Source organism: Venustampulla echinocandica (assembly GCF_003357145.1).
Source record: "Venustampulla echinocandica strain BP 5553 chromosome Unknown scaffold_12, whole genome shotgun sequence".
NCBI classification, from domain to species: Eukaryota; Fungi; Ascomycota; class Leotiomycetes; order Helotiales; family Pleuroascaceae; genus Venustampulla; species Venustampulla echinocandica.
Genome location: NW_022474217.1, coordinates 593,432 through 615,047, shown reverse-complemented (window position 1 = coordinate 615,047; position 21,616 = coordinate 593,432). Strand labels below are relative to the sequence as shown.

General features: G+C 48.4%; 7 protein-coding genes across 7 annotated transcripts; 5 read left to right on the top strand and 2 right to left on the bottom strand.

Annotated features, from left to right (window-relative positions):
- Window positions 1-5,329: 5,329 nt before the first annotated feature.
- Window positions 5,330-9,335, top strand: BP5553_09969 (uncharacterized protein; the record flags this gene model as incomplete). The annotated part of the gene is made up of 3 exons (XM_032018592.1): window positions 5,330-5,343; window positions 5,405-7,924; window positions 7,973-9,335. 3 exons carry the CDS (start codon window positions 5,330-5,332, stop codon window positions 9,333-9,335), a joined length of 3,897 nt encoding a protein of 1,298 aa, XP_031865429.1.
- A 773-nt stretch (window positions 9,336-10,108) lies between these two features.
- Window positions 10,109-12,013, top strand: BP5553_09968 (Uncharacterized protein; the record flags this gene model as incomplete). Its single annotated transcript, XM_032018591.1, has 2 exons — window positions 10,109-10,174; window positions 10,247-12,013. 2 exons carry the CDS (start codon window positions 10,109-10,111, stop codon window positions 12,011-12,013), a joined length of 1,833 nt encoding a protein of 610 aa, XP_031865428.1.
- Window positions 12,014-12,302: 289 nt separating this feature from the next.
- BP5553_09967 (putative Altered inheritance of mitochondria protein 31, mitochondrial) lies at window positions 12,303-13,155 on the bottom strand (the record flags this gene model as incomplete). The annotated part of the gene is made up of 3 exons (XM_032018590.1): window positions 12,303-12,889; window positions 12,967-13,067; window positions 13,115-13,155. 3 exons carry the CDS (start codon window positions 13,153-13,155, stop codon window positions 12,303-12,305), a joined length of 729 nt encoding a protein of 242 aa, XP_031865427.1.
- A 258-nt stretch (window positions 13,156-13,413) lies between these two features.
- On the top strand, window positions 13,414-15,278 carry BP5553_09966 (Threonine dehydratase; the record flags this gene model as incomplete). The annotated part of the gene is made up of 3 exons (XM_032018589.1): window positions 13,414-13,650; window positions 13,708-13,924; window positions 13,972-15,278. The coding sequence occupies 3 exons, from the start codon at window positions 13,414-13,416 to the stop codon at window positions 15,276-15,278; spliced, it is 1,761 nt and encodes a 586-aa protein (XP_031865426.1).
- A 1,487-nt stretch (window positions 15,279-16,765) lies between these two features.
- Window positions 16,766-17,131, bottom strand: BP5553_09965 (Uncharacterized protein; the record flags this gene model as incomplete). Its single annotated transcript, XM_032018588.1, has 2 exons — window positions 16,766-16,948; window positions 17,006-17,131. The coding sequence occupies 2 exons, from the start codon at window positions 17,129-17,131 to the stop codon at window positions 16,766-16,768; spliced, it is 309 nt and encodes a 102-aa protein (XP_031865425.1).
- Window positions 17,132-17,425: 294 nt separating this feature from the next.
- Window positions 17,426-18,298, top strand: BP5553_09964 (Uncharacterized protein; the record flags this gene model as incomplete). Its single annotated transcript, XM_032018587.1, has 3 exons — window positions 17,426-17,493; window positions 17,662-17,985; window positions 18,052-18,298. The coding sequence occupies 3 exons, from the start codon at window positions 17,426-17,428 to the stop codon at window positions 18,296-18,298; spliced, it is 639 nt and encodes a 212-aa protein (XP_031865424.1).
- Window positions 18,299-20,697: 2,399 nt separating this feature from the next.
- Window positions 20,698-21,352, top strand: BP5553_09963 (PLAC8 family protein; the record flags this gene model as incomplete). Its single annotated transcript, XM_032018586.1, has 3 exons — window positions 20,698-20,851; window positions 20,919-21,060; window positions 21,157-21,352. The coding sequence occupies 3 exons, from the start codon at window positions 20,698-20,700 to the stop codon at window positions 21,350-21,352; spliced, it is 492 nt and encodes a 163-aa protein (XP_031865423.1).
- Between the last annotated feature and the right edge of the window lie 264 nt (window positions 21,353-21,616).

The following is a 21,616-nucleotide window of genomic DNA, read 5'->3' as shown; positions in this document are numbered from 1 at the left end:
GGATAAACTGGCCGTCGTGGTGGAAGGCTGGAGTCGGGGAACCCGCGACTTCCAGACGACAGTACGAAGTAGCTGCGTAGAGTTACCTACCGAAGGTACTTACGTACCTTGGGCCTGTTTCTGTTCCAGCATGGAGCTTGCGGGAAGCCGCGGCCTCCACGTAGTATCCCATGGCTTCTTGGATTTACCGGCAGGAGTTCTGGAATCCCGATCCAAGGCGTCCTGTCGTTTCTGCAGCACACGAGTACGCCTGAGCCCGAGCCTGAGCCCCAGCATGGCACGCATTGTGCGTCCTCGTGCCCAAGTCAATTCCACTACTACCTAAGGTAGGGACCTAGGTACTCCACTATCACCATCACCATCACTCGGTCACCAGCCTTTACCTTAGTGACGCAGCTCGTGTCTCTACCGACCAAACCCCGAAGGCGGAGCACGCACGCAAGCGCAGCAGAAGTGAAGCAGGAAAATTTACACAAGGTACAGTAGGACATATTTGAGGAGTCGCCGAGACATTCCCCATTTACGGAGTATGCCATTTGACGCCCGCAGTACTTAGTATGCAGTGTGAAACCCTACTGCGAGATCCATGGGTTTGCCTGTTCATGGCGTGGTAAACCCACAAGGCTGGGACCGGAGGATTAGGTCCCAAAGTGGATTTGCCACTCGCGTTTTTTCTATTTAGATACATGGACGTGACGCGACCGCACGCGTTGAGTACCAAGTACAGAGAAGTGAGGGCGGGGACGGACCTTACTAGGTACGTAGTACTTTCGAGGTACTCCCTTCAACGTCCGGCGTATCGAGAGCGGCATACGAAGCACTTCGTACGCGAGCCTTGATTACGACACGCGGATCTTTATGAACAAACGTTGGGTGCGATGGTTTGTTTGAGAATCGGTTGCTAGCTCTCCTCATTGTATCCTATGCCTGCTTCTTGCAAACTTCTAACCATCGAGACCCCTTGCAAGGTATGTGCAAGTATCCCAATCGCCAAACGGCGTCAAATTGTTGGAATATCCCTGAGTGGGTGCTGTGACAAGATGCTGATCCCAACCTCTCGGTACCACGCAGGATGAATTGCTGCTGCCGTTTAGGCGGAATGAAAGTGCACACATACTACTTCGTACGTACTACGTAAGGTACTTTATTTATGTTGCTCCGCTGTGACGGAATGCTACTGTGAGTGCAGACGGATGCGCAACCCCTTCTTATGGCTTTTTGGATACTACGACAGTAATAACTCTGATACATGTGCGTGCGTGCGGAGTGCATACCGGAGCAGTACCGTGGCCGTCCCTGGGATTATTTTCAAAATCTAATACGCCTTATAGCATACAAGGACGAGATGCACCGAGGAAAGGGCTTAATTCAAAGTCAAAATTGCTGCAGCGGACTTGCTACAGGTATTCTAGACGCAACACGGCTATCCCTCACATAAACAACCATCACACGAAGGCTTTATGTGGTGGCGGCAATGAGCAAAAGAAAATATTAAAGGCCTATCTCGGTTATCTCTGGTCTCTAGGTACGGAGCAGTACAATTGGGATTTTGTTTGGTCAATTTCATGCGTTATCACCTACGGCGTACACGGCAAGGTAATGAATGTACAACACCTGGCCCGCGACAGGTCACGTCAGCTCAGCCCGATCTACACAACAACAAGCCACAGCGGCTTCGAAAACACGAAAACATTGGCCGATATTTAGAGGGCCTTTTCCACGTCCACTACGAAGTATTCCAGATGCCTATCTCTTGCAGTCAAAACACATCAACAAACAAACAAACAAAACCAAAGCCATCAAGAATATATTCGCCCCGTGCATGGGCCTTTCCAGGCCTGCACCGCACCAAACATTGGCCTTCGGCGTGCATCGGATGACGATCTCCCCGTCGTTTCCCAGGCTCCCCTTTTTCTCGGGTCCAAAGGCTAATAAAGGCCACAACCCGGTATTTTGCGGGGAAGGAGCTGAATCTCGAATGCGGCCAGGACCCGAATGAAGCAGGTGTTTTTCCATGTTCCAACTTCCAACTTCCCAAGTGCTGATGATGTGCAAATAATATGCCGTGTCGTCAGCTGGCATTCTCCTAGTATGAACCCCATTAAATACTCCGGATGCTCTCACTTCAAAGGCTTGACGAATGATATACTGTCGTTTGAAGATTGGCAGATGGGCCGGGGGGGAAGTCTGTTACTTAGGGAAACATATGCATTGCTAGCTATTTCCGGAGACGCGTCCATTCGTGGTCTCGACACGACACCGTGTACTTGGTACGCCCCTTGGTTACTGGTTACTGATTTACTGATTACTTGATACCCCTGACCCCCCATTTGCTCAGTAGGTGCACTAGCCACATCTCGACGCCTCTTGACGCCACGCGTCACGTGCCACCTCGTTCATCTTGAGCCCCGAACGAGGTTGGGGTTGCAATTCGCAATCTTAAATAATGTCAAAAAAAATACGAAGTACCCCGACCTACAACAATGCCAGCTCCCTTCCGTGCCGCAATGGGAAAGAGAATTCGATAAAGTGAGGATATACCGGTTATTTCTGCCTTTCGGTGTACTTAAAAATGCCCTTTTCTTACAGAATTTACACATCCCGAGCTTTTTCGCAAATTGCGAGCTAAGATCCTACATACATAAGATCGCCAGCATGCTTCCAATTTCAGCGCAGTCGTTTCCAGAAACTTCTGGGTTGAAGGTCTAAGTGCACGGAGTATCCCCCCCGTTATCTGCATTTCATTTCCGCCCTCGGAAAATAATGTGCTGTCATCATCAATTTCATTTCGCTTGCTCGCGACCGCCGCAGGAGGTCGTTCAACGGGCATGTGGGATCTTCACTTTGAAATTGCTGCATTTGGAAATATTGAATTCGAACCCCTTTTAGGACGCCACCTATTGAAGATTTATGATATGTCGCGGGGGCGCTTAGATGGCGAATTAGGATGAGATAACGGCAAGGGGGGGATCTTCAGCGCGTCCGGCGCATGCAATGCATGAATGATTTGTCTTTCCTTGATCTTAAGTTATTTTGGGCGATATGCACTACGTACGGGGCAAGGAAATTTTCTTCATGGTATAATAGGAGGGTTCTACCGTTTCATTCGTTGCCATACTGTTGGTTATTCGGTGCAAAATTTTAGGAATAGGCAATTGGTTCAAGTTGGACGCAATTTGCCGCTGGATCTTTGGAGGGAATCTAGTGATCAAACGTCTTCTTTCTACGCTGTCATATTCTTTGCTCTTTTCGGAAATCTCGCTCAAAGTTACATTCGAGATGTTGAGCTGAAACTCGGAGGGCTGCCCGAGGAATAAATTCGGCATTTTTGACTAGAAACTCTAGGAAAGTGAAAGTTCAACATGGAGTTGATGTTGGGTTCCACATATTTTGTCATTGGATCAACGGCACTGTCTCTATTAGTGCGAAATTTCATATTTGTTTTGATATCCTCTGTCATAGAGACTGTGTACCTCAAGAGAATAGAGCAAGAGTTACGAGCATTGCATATCGATTCTTCGAACCTTCATCACTTTTCTGGAGTCTGTAGTTTCTGGAAGCTTAACATATTTCTATACCTAACAGAGTACGTAGTAATGGTCGTGTATTCAAATGGCTATATTCAGTACATGCTTACAGTCTTTGCCCAAGAACATGCCATTTCTAAAAGGGATTTTGATGAGATAGCAAGCCGTGAAAGGCAAAGAGGCCTCAAAGTCATATTGTGCCCTATTGCTGGCAATTGTCTTGATTTCCCAGCTTGCAGACAAACTCCCCTTCATGCTCGCTGGCTGGGCGGTGCTTGTTCATAGTAACCGCATCACAAAGCTAGATCTTTTCCAGAATCTCCTGTTAACGTACCACGGTGTTACTTTCGACCCCTTGTGGTTTAATACTACGGAAGCATTTGTCATGGGTTTTGTCTTGGGATGAGCATGGATGGGTGGTTCATACCAAAGCCAAGGCGGAACAAGGTGGAACAAGGTGGATAGTGAAACCGTCCAAGCGGCTTGTTCTGTGATGGAAAAAATCGCTGTGCCTAGCTATAGTATCGATGATGTTGCTGACACAGATGAGTGTGAAGCATTCTAAATACTTTGGATCACGAAAGATATCTTCACTTCCATAACCCCTGAATACGACTTCGGTATTCACTAGCTAGGCCTTGAGCTTGGATGTCCAATATACCCACGTTAGGGCTTCTAACTGTGTTAAGAATCCATTACGACAGGCTTATCATAATCCTTATTATCCCTATTAGAGCAAGGTTATATAAGACCGTTCTTCAAATCACATAACCAAGCAGAGAGAACACAGCTTACTCAACCCTCCGATTCTCTTCTGGGGTTTCGTTCAATACCGCCCTCGTCAAGCAAGCTTCTCGCAAGGACTCTTGCGCCATAAGCACCACCACCTATGTGCTTTCCTCATGCGCCCTCAAAACTCCCCTATATCCCAATCTCCATATCTGCAAGTCTAATCTTGCTTAAAGGAGTATTTTTATCCTCACCCTAGGTACATTTAGTGAGATATGTCTCAACCATCACGGAAATCAATTGGCACCATATATTTGGCCGAAGTAGCCGTTGTACTCTCGCCAACGAAACTCACATTAAGATTAGCTATTGCTTTAAAGAACTCCTTCGGTTACCTTTGGTACCTTTCGTGCTATGAGTCTCCTTTTTCCTTATCTTTACGACTTGACTGGGTGGGCTGATGGTTCTACTGAGTGCTCCTAGTTTGATTTATTGTTCTTTTACGACTATGATCCTTTACACTATTGCGTGCAGTTATCATGATTATGATTTGATAGCACGTTCGAAGAAGTTTTCAGCAGTAACATGCGGTGTACTGTTGTGCGATGTATTTGTCTATGCACTGGAAGCCGGGTTGTAGGGGTAATTATATAGGCACTAGTCGAGAATCAAGTAGAATCCCTTTAACTAATACGAAGCTCGTTAAGGCGTCGTAAATGAAGCGCTCCCGCGAGGAAGTCTTGGGCTGCATCCGTTTTCAGAATCCGGAGTTGGCCGTAAATTCGATTGCTCGCTTTCGGGTCAAAGGGGGCTCGGGATTCGCTTTGACAGTAGCATTCCTACCATTGTTGCTTGTTTGTTCGGCCTGCTGGCTGGAATGTCTTTGATTTATCTCAATCCGCTATCGCTCCGGGAACCCAAAGGCCAACATTTGTTACTTCTAAGTTTATTTGAAAAATTAACCACGGATCATCGAGAGGGTTTTCGTATAGTAGTCTCGGTCGTACAGTTCTGCACAGATTGGCCGGCTCCGGCAACGTATATAACAGGAGATAGACAAATCCAAGATAATTATGGACTCTACTAGGTATAAAAGGCTAATGCGCCGGGTTTCCCTTTCGAAATAATATGTGCTAATGTACTAATAGTCGGGCAAACTCAGAGGTGGGCCAAACACCTACCAACAAATCCAGAGCCTTCAAGGACCACCCACAACCTCCGGTAAATGAGCGCCTTGACCAAGCCAGGAACTTCCTCGCGGATGAAGATCCAAATCGATACCTTGGTTTCCGCGAAAGGTTAGGTGAGGTGGAAGAATACATCAAATATATTTTAGATGAGAAACTTGACCATGATGCAAGCCTCCTCCGCGATGTTAAGGTCATGGCCCAGGTCCACCGAGACTGGGATAGAAGAACCCAGAAAGGACCTGAAGATTCGGTTTGCTGTGATTCGCCATCGATAATGCCTGGTTCTCTTCGTCTAGTCTCTTCTAAGAATACACAGAAATTCCAAGAAGAGAAGGAAGCCATGGGCATCGAAACAAAGATGAGAGATGATCATCCGCCATTTACAGCTTGGAGAGAAGATGATCAAGTTGACTTTTTGAAGGCAATGCGGGAAGATGCCCAGATGGCCCCGGAAGATATTGAAGAGAAAACTAACCTACTCTGGGTTGAAAGCCGGGCGTACGCCCGGGCTTTGAAAGAGCCAGGCTTGATTCCGTACTGGATGCATGATACAAAAGGGCTTCCAATGAGAGGCCTGAAACAGGGCAATACAATGCCGTGGTATCGTGCTATAGACGAGAAGCGCAGACCACCATTGCAGCCATTACCAGATTATCTTAAACGCCGACAGAATGAAATAAATCGTCTCCTCAAAGCAGGGAGGACACGGACAGAGGAAGACCAGAAGAAATTGGAAGAGCTCTTGCAAGTGCATGGGTCCAACCATCTAAAGGCCCTATATGCTAAGTACGAGGACACAAAAACAGACAGGGACTATAAAGCTCAAAAATATGGAAGCGTGTTATTTGGCACCGTCACAGACAAGGAGATGGAAAAGGCCAACGAAGAGTTCAAGGTTGCGGAGAGGAATTTCCAACGCGCGTTTCGGACATGGTGCAGAAGGTTCAAAGGCGGTGTGCAACTCATGGTCTTGAAGCCTGGGAGAAGAAGAACGGACTATCCGGGCGTTTTCTATTTCCCACCAAAAGAAATAATCCCACTAGCGATTTATGATGAAGCTCAGAAAGTAGAAGACACCCTCCGTAAAGCTAGGATTGCTAGTGGTGGCTTCCGTGATTTGGACGTGGAGGAGAAGAAGCTTCTAATCAAGTGTCTCGGGAGTGTTGTGGATGAGCGCGCTTTCTTGAATTACTGCAATGGACTCAGACAGCCGGAATACCATGGACATGTGCCTTCACAAGATCCCAACCATGTCAACAACCTGGCCGACATCAAATTTTCGGTTTCAATGGATGCGTTCGCGCTAAACCATAACACTATCAAGGTGTTGAGCCCAGGAGAAATAGATGAAGGAAACGCAGGTGTTTACTGTTTAGAATACCACCCGCCAAGTGGGGACATATCTTCCATCGAAGAAACGAGCAGTGGAAACGTTGAAGTACAGGCAGATACAGTGGTAGTTGAGGAGGTAGGTGCTGTAGTAGATGATGCGGTGCTACAAACTAGAGAACCAGCCACAACCACAACCACACAAAGCAATTCTATGGATTTCAGCGGCAAAGCAGAAAGAAGAGGTATTCAACGAGCAGCGATAGAGCTTGCACTAAACCTTGTAGCCACCAATCAAGAACAGCACCGACCAGAGGATCGCTTTCGGAAGCTAGAGCTCCCGTCAAAATACAAGCCTCCCCCAAAAGAAGTTCCAATATCACTACCACTAGAGCCATCTAAGCGGCCGGTAGAAATGGATAGTTTCAAGTTCACTAAGGAATTGATGGAATTCCGACACCTTAAAGATTTATCTTATGAACTTGCTCGGACTCGCTTAATAGGTGAACGTCCTGAGAACTTGCATCCGCCGGCCAACTTGAATGGCCCCTTCACGGTAGCAAGCACCGAAGATAAACAGGACATTATCAAGGAGAGACAGTCCCGCTTGACAGACCTTTGCTCTCGCTTGGTGGAAGCTGAGAAATTAGCGCCACGGGCCCTGATTCAGCGGATACTTCTCCGGGTGCAACAAGCAATAAGTCGCGGATTGAACCAGGCTCACCCGTTGTGGGACAAAGACGAGTTAATAACAGCGGGCATTGACCAGCTATTCGAAATAGCAGCGCCATCTTGGGATGGCGATCGCAAGTCTTATGACGATTTGAACCTGGCTCTCACTCCCCAACAAAAAGCAGAGCTTAGAGAATTTGAACAGGATGTGGATGAAATTAGGGACATCTTGCCGCTTTGGAAGCCGAGAGAGCCAGTCACGCATCCGTCGGAAGAACAAGAATACTCCGAGGTTGAGCTATTCCAAAATCCCCAGCATGATCATCACCAGCAAAGCCATAAAGGAATGGGATTTTATCCATTCAAACATAAGTTGAATGAAAATCGATTCAACAGGAGGAATAACGAGGTACATTTGTGGGACGATGGGAAGATAACAACATACCTGGGTATAATGCGGCAGGCAAATCGGATCCAGTAAGAATATAGTAGCCTTCAGATCTGATATGCGTTAACATTTGATAGCATTGACTCAGACCGTGGTATATATCAAATATCAAGAATACCTCTCAGCGGACATCCGGAAAATAAATTTGTAATTGCGAGAGAGTCCGCAGAGCAGTCTCCTGGCGTTCGACGAAACGAACTCGGCAATTTGGAGGTGCAATATGATGCTGATGGGACGATGGGGCCCCCTATTGTGCAGGCAAACAAGTTCTACCACCTACAAAAGCTAGCCTTCAGAGTAGGTCGGGACATTTCGAGATTATTGCACCAGCTCGCACGAGAGCATGGTGATTCTGACACCTACCTCATGGAACAATTGGTGGGGCTGAATGTTACACTAAAAGGTGTGGGGAAAATAAGCATAGAGGACCGTCCGAATATGGGGAGTGATGCGGAGCCCGCGACGTCAGATGTCGGGGGAATATCGCTGCAGCGCCTTGCAGTCGAGTTGCACAAGATCGCACCACACCTTGCGCAGGGGGCAGGAATAGACCTGGGCAGAGATCCAAACGCCGTCACTGATGGCGAAGCTGCGGCACTGCTTCAGATGGAGATTCTGGAGGAGTCTAGTAATAATTGGGAGTCACGCTTCCCTGAGAAGGAGCATGTTTGGGAATTTGCTGCTCCCAGAGTGGAGACAATCCAAAGGGTCATACACGGTCACACTGTTAATGCCAGGAAGATGACAACGCAGTTTTTCAACATGCGAAGATTCCCAGTCCGTTGTCAAAGTGCAGAGATCCAAACTGGTATGATGACCTCTGGGCCTAGATTTGAAAGAATGCCAGAGCCGAGATTGTCACCACCACCGCAAAAGTCGCGGGGAGGAGATCGTCCTGTCGAAATATATCGAGGGGCAAAACAGCGACCGCATTTCCCGTTCGGGGAAACGCCGTATCAACAAGCCTATCTTGACTTCACTATGCGGCGAGACCTTCAAGATGGCAAGTACTGCCTTTCCAGATATGTAAACGTACTAACGACACTACCAGTCCCTGAGTTCCAACCGAGGATCCAGAGAAGAGGTTTACTCGACAAGATTTTAGGTCCGGAAAGGGCTAGATCAATAACTCTAGCATATGCTCTACCCAAGCTCCCTGAAAACTGGAAATTCGTCGGTGCCAGCCTCCCGGAGCCGAGTCACCTAATGATTGAGATATCCGAATCTTTGACTGGCTCTGAGAACGATATGCAGGGGAACGTCAGGCACCGTGGTTTATATGAAATGTCCGGAGCGTTAAACGAATCGGACAATCCGACGGGTCCGGCAAGCAATGTGAGGCCGAAGTCGTCACAAAAGAAGAGGCCCGCGAGTGCGCCGGGAGATGAACAGGGACCGTCCAAGAAGTCCAAGAGAGTAAAAAAGGCTCGGACAAATTAGGTAGTAATCGAAGGAGTATCAGATGGTTCCGGGATCTGTGAAAATACCGAGGCAAACCCTGCTTTTGACATCGGGTTGAGTGAATGATCAAACTTACAAGGGGAACGGTGTTGTTTATAGACGGTTGACCTAATTAGGGAAGTAAGGTTGGATATTTAATTGATGATGCCCTTTCAGATATCGAGCCCCGGCGTCGCCGCTACATTCACTCTAGACCCATTATTGGCACGGCCATGGATCGGCTCATGAGTAGGCATCTGTCCGGTATCTGTCTGATGGAGCCAAGTGATGCTAGAATGTCATCACGTACGAGTAAGGTCTGATTGGGCTGTTACTTGGAGCTCGAGAATGTTAGCGCATGGATGAAAGGGGACCACAGGAACGGGGGCAGCCGTAATTTGAGACCGAGATATAAGGCTATAAACCCATAAAGGCGAACACGGGAGCTTTGCGGTATCAGTAAAACTCGTTATAGCTACTGGGATATCCTCAGGAAGATGAGTTGTGTAAAGATGTAAAACCGGGCGCCTGGGTTGTAGTATGATATAGATAGGTGCCGAGTATAATAAAGAGGTTGTGGACAAAGTACGAGGTGCTGTACGAGCAACCTCCCTTGGCCATGCAACTGTGCTCGGCAATGGGGATCTAGACTGAATTCATAGGTACCTATTCGTACGCGCAACTACCAACATCATTTCAGATCCTCAAGCTGGACTTGAACCACCGTCTGCCCATATGACCTAATAAATATAATAAATACGTATCGATACATCATGGGGCAAGCTCAGTCCGATACTGGTGGGAAACAGGTTACTACTGAGCAGGTGAGCCACGAGCTGGTACGTCGTTCTGCGTCATGGGATTTATAACACCCCGCATCCCCTCCACCGCTGACTTTACATACATCACAGGCTCTGTTGTTCGCAAAAAAGTGTTTCACTCCTCTCGAACTGTATTCCTTCCAAGATGTCTTCAAAAGCCTTGCAGAGCGCCAGGACTCAATGGCATATCTCAAGGAGGATACCCTCGCACGATTCCTAGAGATCCCCGACATCCTCGGCGTCTCCTCCGTGATCTTTCAGATGGTATCATATCTAGGCGCATTCCCGTTTGGCCAAGATGCGCCGGTCATATTGGGATTTGAGCAGATGGTCATGGTCGTTGTGATAATGACGGAGAGATACCAGCGAGTACTGAAGAAAGGGCATCGGGATCGAGCGAAGCTGTTATTTCGCAGTCTTGCTGTTTGGGATCGAAAAGAACCTAGCGGTAAATCAGAGAAAGCTGGAAAAGGCCCCGCTTTAGAGCTGAATACTGTGCAAGGCGAGGCTCATCGAAGCCATGTCGCTGGCTTCGCAGTTGATGAGCCCACCAACGATGACGAGGAGGACGATGATGATCATGACTTGGCTCTAGCAGCGCTAGAGTCTCTTGACGCAGTTGAGGTGTTCAACCACGGAGGCCCTCCCATCGCCCAAGCCTCTATACCATCTGACAATCTTAAGAAGCTAATTATGCTTCTTCTATTCATTGCCCCTCTCGATCCCCAAGAGAGTCTTTCCCGCCATGTAGGGAGATTGACTGGTGAGCACTTGGGAGGCCTCCGCAAGACCGCGGAGAACATTTTAGCTGCGTTTGTGAACGTGGAAAAGTCCCCCGGCGTCAAAATACGTCAATTTAATACTGTGATATCCATCTCCTTTCCATATCTTTTCAATGGCTTCAATTCCTTATTTGAGCACTTTTTATTTTCCAAAGATCTCGATTTTACAAAGCGGAAGGATAAATTAACGGCTCCACCATCAGAAGTGGATCGACTGCTGGACCAGCCGCTTCTGTCGCAGGAGGGGGAAATCCTAGATCTAAACGTTCTATGTCAACTATCGTTCTTCATCCCTGGCGAGAAGCTATTTCGGCGGCTCCGTCTTCTGTACTCCGGTACTGATGCTGGCTTCTCTTTGGGAGGGTTTGAAACCAAAGTCTTCAATTGGCGAGCACCAACCATACTTCTGGTGGCAGGGAACCGGATCTCAGATCCTCCAGAAGGTGGCCAAGAACGAGCATTTTCAGACACACTACCTGCAAAGCGCTTTCCAGACAGCAGCAAGTCCGAACACTTCGCCTTTGGGATATATCTCGCCCAGCCTTGGCGTCAAACTCACAAAGAATGCTTCGGTGATGCCGAAACATTACTATTCCAACTGGAGCCTGTACATGAAGTCTTCCACGCCTCAACTATAAATACAGATTATGTCTCCTTCACGAAACCCCCTTACGCCCACGCTGGCATTGCATTTGGATGCCCTCATCCGAAGCCCAAGCAGACATCCGGCCTCGCACCGCATATAAACCTCGGCGCTGTCTCTTTGGTGCTCGATTCCTCATTCGAATTTGGCGTTTTCACCCACAACTACACTTCTGGCGGCGGGGCGTTCCATAATTCGAGCACCAGGAAATATGATTTTCAAGATAGGTTTGAGATTGAGAGTTTGGAGGTTTGGGGTTGTGGCGGAGATGCAGAGGCTGAGCACCAAAGACAACTATGGGCATGGGAGGAGAGAGAAGCAGAGGCGAGGAGAAAAATCAATTTGGGTTCTGGGGATATTGAAGCTGATAGGGCCTTACTGGAGATGGCGGGACTTATTGGGGGAGATCGGAGTGGTGGGTCAATGAATTAGGTCTAGGGATATGGCGTCCTGAGCAAGCCCGCAAGGCGTTGTTAGTATTGGGAGTTGGACTTCGGATAGAGCCGTTGTTGGGGTATAGGATTCAGAGCGGCGTTTGGTCTCCGCTTAGGGAGTCATTTTGATCCCTTGTGGCTTGTATGACGAAGATACAGAGTATTGAATGGCGATTTTATCATGAAGGCTAGCTAACAATGTACATAAATACGAAAGTTGCCCTCATCTGCCTATGACTGCCGGATTAGTTCCCGACGCTTTTGTACAAATTGATAAGGTAGGAATATTATCTCCGACTGGCAACAAGCTCCTGGACCATTTCAAATACACCTCTCCGCCTCTGGTCTTCGTCCTCCATCATGGATTTCGCTCCACCTCGAGGTGGTTTCGGTTCCCCATTCCCACTGTCGTTCCCGCTTGGCTGCTCCTTATTAGGCCTACCCGACACCATCCCATAAACTTTATCCAGAATCCCCTTGCCTTTCTCCTCCGGATTCTCCATCGCGGCTTCGGCCGTAGTCTGAGCCTCGGGCACTTTCGTCTTAACCTTCTCCGGTATATGGGCCCCATCCATAGCCCTCGCCCTCCGCTTCTCCCTCAACGCCGCAATCTCCTTCTCTTCCCTATCTCTAGCCTCCAGCTCCTTAATCCAGGCCTCATTCTTCTCCTTCTGCTTCTTTTCGCTCAATATGCCCTCAAACTCCTTCCGCTTCTCCCGGTCTTCCGCCCAGTATACGCTGCCAGCGACCATGGCCACAAGTGTGAAGCCTTGCGCCAGGATACGAGCGCGGAACATGCGGTTTGTCTTGTTGTGGTCGCCGGAGCGGATGGAGCGAGAAGCGCCCAGGAGGGCCGCGCATGTTAGGAGACATCCTGAGAAGACAAAGTATTAGAATAGATTGTTCGTTGGGCTGTAGTTTAAAGAATGGGAAAGGAACAAACGCATATACCGAGGGGGACCAGAGGCTCCTCTTTAAGGCGTCGACTGAGCTTCTGCCACCGGTTTTCTTCGTAGAAGTCACTGGTGATACGATCCGGATTAGCCGGGTCCCTTGGCCGCAGAGTTAGGGCATTGGCATCGAGGAGGAATTGACATACGCATTGCCATCGAAAGATGACGGGAGAGGCGCATTCGACATTCTGGTGACGTGTTTATGGACGACTGAATTGGACTTGGTTGACCTGGAGTCTGGACTACTGTTCAAGCGACTGATGAGGTCGTTATCGCCGCATTCCCCGGCACCCCTGTGGAAAACGGGCCCCTGCAGCTCCGGCTTCGCGACTCGGAAATACTTGTACCCCACGGCATCAGTGTGCGGTCAAACAATTTATGAATCTTACATACATTGGATCCGTTACCCACGATCAACTGGAGATACGATCCGCGCATTCTAATTATGGATAATGGAGTGGTGCTTAATGGCAATGGCCATAATAATGACGAGGCCAACTGCAATGGCAAAGACAGCGACCACAACCCCGATCGCCGCCCAAGAGCTCTGAGAACTCCAAGTCTCAGTTCTTTATCGCTGACCGAATATTCTACGAATCCTTCACCGCCGAGCGCAACCCCGAAATCGAAGACTAAAGGGGTTATCCCAGAGGAGTTTCTACTGCCTAATGGCTATCCAGACGTATTTTCTTCCCGAGTCTAGATGCTTTAAGATGGTGCTAATATATAACGATGATAGTATTTACGACTCATCCTCACCTCGCGAGTCTACGATGCGGTGGAGGAAACCCCCCTGACACTTGCTACAAATCTAAGCAATCGGCTAGAATGCAAGGTCTTGTTGAAGAGGGAAGACCTCCAACCAGTCTTCAGCTTCAAGCTGAGGGGGGCATACAATAAGATGGCGCATCTAGATCCCAAAGTTTGCTGGAAGGGAGTGGTTGCTTGTTCGGCTGGTAGGAGCTTCTCTGGCCTGCCCGAGTATTATGCTTACAGAAGTTAGGAAACCATGCACAAGGGGTTGCCTATTCAGCACGGAAACTCAAGATACCTGCGACCATTGTCATGCCAAAAGGTACCCCAAGTATTAAACATCTTAATGTGACCCGTTTAGGGGGGTCGGTGGTGTTGAATGGGGCAGATTTCGACGCTGCGAAGGAAGAATGTGGGCGACTGGAGAAGCTTCATGGTCTTACAAATATTCCTCCGTTTGATGATCCATATGTCATTGCAGGACAGGGCACCATTGGGATGGAATTGCTGAGACAGACAAACATACAAAAGCTAGAAGCAATATTCTGTTGTGTTGGCGGAGGCGGGCTGATTGCTGGCATTGGGGTGTATGTCAAGCGTATAGCTCCACATGTGAAGATTATCGGCGTGGAAACATACGACGCGAATGCGATGGTGCAGTCGCTTCAGAAAGGGGAGAGGGTTGTCTTGAAGAATGTCGGACTATTCGCGGATGGTGCTGCCGTCAAGACTGTTGGGCAGGAGACGTTCAGAATATGTCAAGAGGTCGTGGACGAAGTCATCCAAGTCACCACCGACGAGGCATGTGCAGCGATCAAGGATGTCTTTGAAGATACCCGTTCCATCCTTGAGCCCGCAGGAGCTCTCGCCATCGCTGGTTTGAAGAAATACGTCGCAGCACATCCATCGGCGGACAGCTCCAGGAACCTTGTCGCCATCGCCTCAGGTGCCAACATGAACTTCGACCGTCTACGTTTCGTAGCAGAACGTGCTGCTTTAGGAGAGAAAAAAGAAGCCTTGATCATGGTCACCATCCCCGAGAGGCCTGGGGCGTTCTCCGAACTCATCAACACCATCATGCCACATATGGTCACCGAATTTTCCTACCGATACGCCACAGATGCCAGCGCAAACGTCCTCATCGGAATATCCCTCACATCTCCAGCGTTACAGCGAGACGAGGAGCTCTCATCCTTGCTTTCTCGTATATCTGCTACCGGTATGGCTCCCGTTGACCTCTCCGGTGATGAGCTAGCAAAATCACATGTGCGTTATCTAGTCGGAGGACCCTCTGGCGTGCCCAGTGAACGATTATATATGTTCAACTTCCCTGAACGGCCGGGCGCCTTGGAGAAGTTCCTTTCCACGTTAAAACCAAGATACAATATCTCTCTCTTCCAGTACCGGAACGCAGGTGGCGATATCGCGAAGGTTGTGGCGGGTATTCTTTGCCCCGATGACGAATTGAAGGAACTTGAGGCGTTCCTGCGAAAGATCGGGTATCCGTGGGAAGATTGCACCAACTCGGAGGTTTTCAAGACATTTTTGAGATCCTGAATGGCAGTCATTCGATTATGTTCATATGGGTAGGGAATACGTACGACTAGCGATTAGGAGATTTGGTGTTTGAGGCGTGAATTGTTGCTTACCTAGGTATTTGATTAGGCTGGGGGATAGATAAAAGGATATAGATATAAAAATACTTTTTAAGACGAATAAAATATGATAATGGAGTAATATAGGGCTTTTATTCAGCCGTTGGTGGTGCGCTCTCTCTTCTAATTTGCACCACGATAGTACACAGTACCAATCATACACGTGTGTTGCCTGAGGCCGCAACGTCCCAGCCCCAGAGGCAAAATCTCGCGATATCGAAACCTACCTACCTAACTAGACTCCAGACTCATCCACGACAGCTCGCTCCTCAATCCCACCCAAATCTTTCCCAAACTGCAGCCATGTGCCAGCCACCGTCAATAACCGGCATCCTCCTACGCGCAACAGTGCGCACACCACTCCTTCGATCGCCAACTTCAATAAGCAGAAGAGCTTTCTCAGCTCTGAATACTACCACGAGAACGAATGGATGGAGCGCAAATATGTTTCGGAGAACGGGTTTGCTTGCAGGGAGCCTCCAATGGCAGAATAAGGTGGTGGCCGGGAATTTGCAGCAGCAAGTCAGGGGGATGAAAGTTAGGAGTTCGGTGAAGAAGCTATGTGAGGGCTGCAAGGTATGAGTCTGGTTTTATTCTTGCAATGTTATAGAGAGTGGGGGGGATGTCACTTGATTGTTACCCGGTCTGGGGTCTGGAGGATGGGGGATGGAGGGGGGCAGCCATGAGGCCGAGGAACGAAGAGAGAAGGCCGGGAAAGATCAATTGAAGGGGCACCTGAGCGGGCGAGATTTGGATGAAATTGATGCTAACTTTATGTTATGATAGAGCGTACGCAGGAAAGGTGGAAAGAAGGGACGTGGACACGTTTATATAATCTGCTCATTGAATCCGAAGCACAAGCAGAGGCAGGGGAAATAGGATTCTGGCGGATGTCCGGGTGGATATACATGAGACTGAATGGGAGTTGGAGTATATATAAGGCTTGTACGAGTATCAATTGCATGGGAACGGCGTCGTATAGGAGACATTGAAGTCCATTCGAGAAAGCTGCTCAGGCTAGACGGACTGACAGAAGGGAAGAAGTGGAGCGTGGCATGTAAGATCTTACATATGCCCCATCATGGTGATGGGGTAACCCCAATACTACTCAAATATGTAGTCCTCCCATTTTCCATATTAGTGGCATTAACAAGGGCACCAGTTCTGGACATGAAATATGGCCTCATGTCATTTGTACAAGTACATACGATATTATCCTGCCAACCCATGAATCTCCCTCTTTCCCGGGCCCTCTTTACATATTCTCTCCCCTGCCGTCACATCATAATCCGTCAATATACCTATCCATCTGTTCCCACTGGGTCTTCCCGGTGGACGTCAAATACCGAATCTGCGTCTGCTCATTCTTTAGTTTTAGTTTACCTTCCCTCAACTCTCATCCCCAATTCCACCAGAGTCCGTTGAACGTACAGGGTCCGTAACCTCGCTATTCCTCTGAAACTCCTCCTTCGCAAACTTCAACATCTCCTTCTTCGTGGTGGGGTCCGGGATTTTCCTGCATCCTCGTACGATGTTGCGGTATAGGGCAATGGTGCGGGATCTTTGGAGAAACTATCAAAATTGCCATAATTAGCTTAAGGGAGTTAAAGCGGGGTATATTCAATGTACATCGTCGAGACTCATAGTCTTCTTCTTGGAATCGAAGCGACTAGGTCTCTTGACCTTGGAGGAGCTGTATGTGCGAAGATCAGATTGGAATTGGAGACATAGTTGAGGACGCATGCAAGTGCGCATGTGAATCGAGAAGCATGGTGGCATATGCGATTCGTCTCGGTCCAGAAAGGAGCGGAGAGATATATAAATTATAGTGGGAGAAGAGGAGATGGGTCAATAAATTTGGAGTTGGCGATGCGACATGGAGGCCTTCGGTCATCTGGGTGTGGGTCTAGTTCACCAACTACGGGACCTAGGGATGTATGTAGTGCATTGTTGGTGCCTTAGGTAGGCCGGTAAGCGTCATCTTGATACTGCAGCATCAACATACCTAGGTACTCCATACAACATTTCATACGAGGCCGACAAGGTAGAATGGATCCAATTGATGTTGCTAATTCGAAGGGTTTGAGTGAGTTTATTCAAGAATATTTGCCCTCAAGGTGAGTGACAAAAATAATATCTACTTCCTTTCAATAGTTTCCATTTCCAACCCCATCAATGGAGACCGCCTGTGGAGCTCATTAACCGTTTCTCAATCTATCGCGCTGTTATAAGGCCCAACAGATTCCAATGGCATGGGCGAATAACTGAACTGCATCACGTCACAGTGAAGAATGGAGCCTCTGGGTTCATCCAGCCAACAAGACTCAATACAAAATCGCTCTAGAAGCAGCGCAAGGCCTATCCGTTGCCGATTTCGAAGCATGTTTCCATCTCATCGAGTTCACCAGCGCTGATGACTACAAAAAGTCACAAAACGGCTGGAAACCTGGCTCAAAAAAGAGGGAAATGAAGCTCCTCGATCTAAAGTATCTCCTCATCAAAAACGACAGGGACGCCGTCGAGGGTTTCATGTCCTTCATGCCAACATACGAGGATGATTATCCTGTCATATACTGCTACGAAATCCACTTGTCCTCAGCCCTACAAGGGTAAGTAAATCTAGTGGATCCCCCCTTTTTAAAGTTTCCCCGTGCTGACCGACTCGTCGCTTGTAGGACAGGGCTTGGGACGACGCTGATGCAGCTTCTCAGAACCTGCGCTGCGAGGATTCCAGGAACGGAAAAGCTCATGTTGACTTGCTTTACGAGTAATCAAAGGGGAATCAAATTCTACGAGAAGATGGGATTCGTCAAAGATGAGTTCTCACCGCCTCCCAAGGTCCTCCGCAACGGCACCCAAATCGAGTCCGAGTACATTATCTTGAGCAAAGCCGTTTCGTCAATGCACAAAGACAATACATGACCGTTGTAGCTGCCCTTTTCAGAGCACGAAGTACGGAGTAAGCAAATCGGATTGCAAAGCTTGGCATCTATAATAATAACAAGCAATTCGAACCAGCAACGTGGTATAGCTCCTGTATTTCTCCTTTCCGCGGGACATAGATGGCCCACGCCCTGTCAAGCGGCATGATGTGACCGTATACAGACCTATGATACTTCGTCGCGACTACTAGTTCGTACGTACAGTACCTAGGGACTGTGCGAAGTACGAAGTACCAGATAATTAATAATAACAAGCCGAGGATGAAATTTGACCTCACCAGGCTCACCCAGAGGCATTTTTGTCTCTGGACCTAGTAATCACAAGCAATCGCTGCTCCAAGCTTCAAGCCTCGAACCTGAGCCGAGCCTGGAGCCGAACGTGGAGCCCCTGAGTAGCTCGATGAGTCAGCCGGAGCTGGGTTTTCTCGCTTCTCGGTCACATGATGCCCTTGCGCCACGCTAGTGGCGCTAGTGTGTTTGGATTCTCTATTTCGTTTTCCTTCCAATTTTTGTTTCCTTCTTCTTTCTTTCCATCATTAGACTCGTGTTTAGCTTGACTCCAACTCGCCCCAAAGCGTAAAGAGTCGCTATTCAGCTTGACCGCAAGGAGCCATCAAATTCCATGGTGTCAATTATCCAGTCAACGAGTCTAAGATTAATCAGGTATTACTTTGACGTCTTGAGCCCTTGTGGAGCTCGGCGAAGTAGTAGTATCCATGTCACTATATTCCAAAATCTTTTCGCTGAGTGGCCGTCGGCTAATGATGCTAAAGACTCGCCATAGTGCCAACATTCTTGATACTGAATTGTAATGCAATATAATATTATATCAATGTGATTTTTCGAGGTTTGCAGGGGAGGCGCAATCAAAGTCAGGTGCTGCGGTGGTCACCTGACTACGGTCACCTGCCACATCCCCCACGGGAACTCGTGTCCTTCCTTTGCAATAAGGTTCTCCTAACTACTTCGTACACAGTTCTTAGATAGACGACTACACAATGTACAGCGGGTACATAAGGTACCTACACATACAGCACAATCCAGTGGATAATTCCAATTCCATATTGCGAGCACGGTGCAAACATGGCTCCCAAGCACGCTGGCTATATTGCATGATTTCAGTTCAAACTAGCCTTCGCGCACACGTCAAAACACTCGGGCACGGTAAGCGACGCGACATGGCCAGCGACATAAAGATGCGACGAAGCATCTCAACGCCTACTGCAAGCCTATGGATAGCACCTCTATGAAGGCTCGAGGTACGATTAAGTCGAACCACGAAGGGCACGAAGGGGCGCATTTAACATTTACATGCGGAGTACTTACGTGGTTGTACTTCGTACTTCCACATGCATCCCCAAGCCCTATAAACGGCAACTACTGGGGTAGATGGCTCCCTACAAGCTATGCAAAACACGAACTATGTGCTAGCGACGATAGCTCTTCGATAGCTTGGGCTCACAAGCAGAGGGAGAGATACTCCCGATGTCGAAGCCGTAGAGGGTAGGCATATTATCAGAGAGTCAAGATAGAGGTGGCATTCTTTAGCTTCTTTTCACATCGCAGATTTGCTGTTTATTAAAGTCCTGGACTTCTTCAACACACACGCCCAACTGGCGATTTCTTCGCGCTGGCAATGATCAACCTGCTGTTATTATTAGGTGAGTTACGTGAGTAGTACCTGAATGCGGGCTAACCGCGCTAGCAAAAGAAGTTGGTCAGGTTTCGTCGCAGACTGCCTAGGTACCGAAGAACGCTTGGCACGTAAGGCGGGCTATTTTATATACGCCACCTTCTTCAGCTGGGCGTCGCTAGGGGGTATCACTGCCCCAAACATGAGCAAGGCTGAATTTTAGCAACACGAGCTATCCCCATTTCACGGTGTTCTGTTATCAAGCGACTCCAGCCGTTCGTCAAACCAATCACTCAGCATGTGGGATTCAGGGATCCAGAAAGCACTCTGTCGGAGCAGTCGGTAGTGTCAGCCAACGATGCTTGGTACGAAATGGCTGCTTCACCACTGACCCCCGGGTTGTACCGTTGGTACTACATTGGCCACCACAAATTTGGTTGCACGGCTCCGCAGAGTTATTATTGTTCGGTGGTGGAGATGAGAGGCTGCGTGTGCAGGGGATGAACTGGACTCGTGTGGAATGATCACCTTCTCAGCTGTCAGACAAAGCAACAGTCGAATGCAAGGTCCCTCCGCCCATTTCTATAAGGCTAGAGTTCTTCCCACTGGCCGTTGGAAGTGTCTCTTCATCCCATCACACTCCTTCTTACCTTCTCTTCCTCTGTATACCTTACGTTTAATCATACATCTCTAAAGCACGAACAAATCTAAAAAGTAATAGCACTTCATACACCTCATCATCAACAATGTCCGACATTAAGCAACAACCCGTCACCCAACAACCAACCGCTTCCAACAACCTAACCTACAAACAAGTCACTACCGTGACCGGCACAGAGCCATGGACCTCTGATATCTTCAACTGCTTGGACGGCGGCTTGGACGGCAACGACAACCTCTGTATGTTAACTTCCCCTGTTCCGCACCCCATCATCAAACTGGGCATTACTAACTCTATATCCATAAGGCCTCAAGGGTACATTCTGTCCCTGCTTCGTCTATGGCAAGACCGCCGCTCGCATGCGGGACCCCTCTTTGACAGGCTATGATCGTATCAACAATGACTGTCTTTTCTGGGCTGGTGCAAGCTACTGCGGTCTCCAATGGGTGTATGTTTTCCCCTTCTCAGATTCCATTAATCCTTTTCCCCGACCCAATTTTCTCGTGCGATACCTCGATCAAACAATTAACATATCACCAAACAGTCTTACATTCTTGAAGCGTGGCGAGATCCGCGAAAATTATCACATCCAAGGCGACGCCCTCACAGATTGCTTGTTCTCCGCCTTCTGCGGGTGCTGCTCTGTTATCCAGCATGAGAAGGAGGTCCTAGCAAAGCTGAGCCAGCAGGGTGTTGTTTCTCAGGGCTACCAGGCCCCTGCGGCCATGGCTGCTCCGTAAATCCAGTGCCACCTATTGCACCAGATTGAAAATTGGGAGAAGGGGAATAAGGAAATCCGTGATTAGGATGAGGGCGACTGCAAAGCATAATGTTTAGAATGAGCTCTTTGATCCTTGCTGCGATGATACTGAGATGCAATCGATCGAGATTCTTTTTTGTATATTTGTTGCATGGGCGGGGAGATACCACTGTTGCTACGCGAGCTAATACCAATTTTTTTAAGTCTTGAGATTAATATCTTCTGTTTACAAAATGTTACTTGT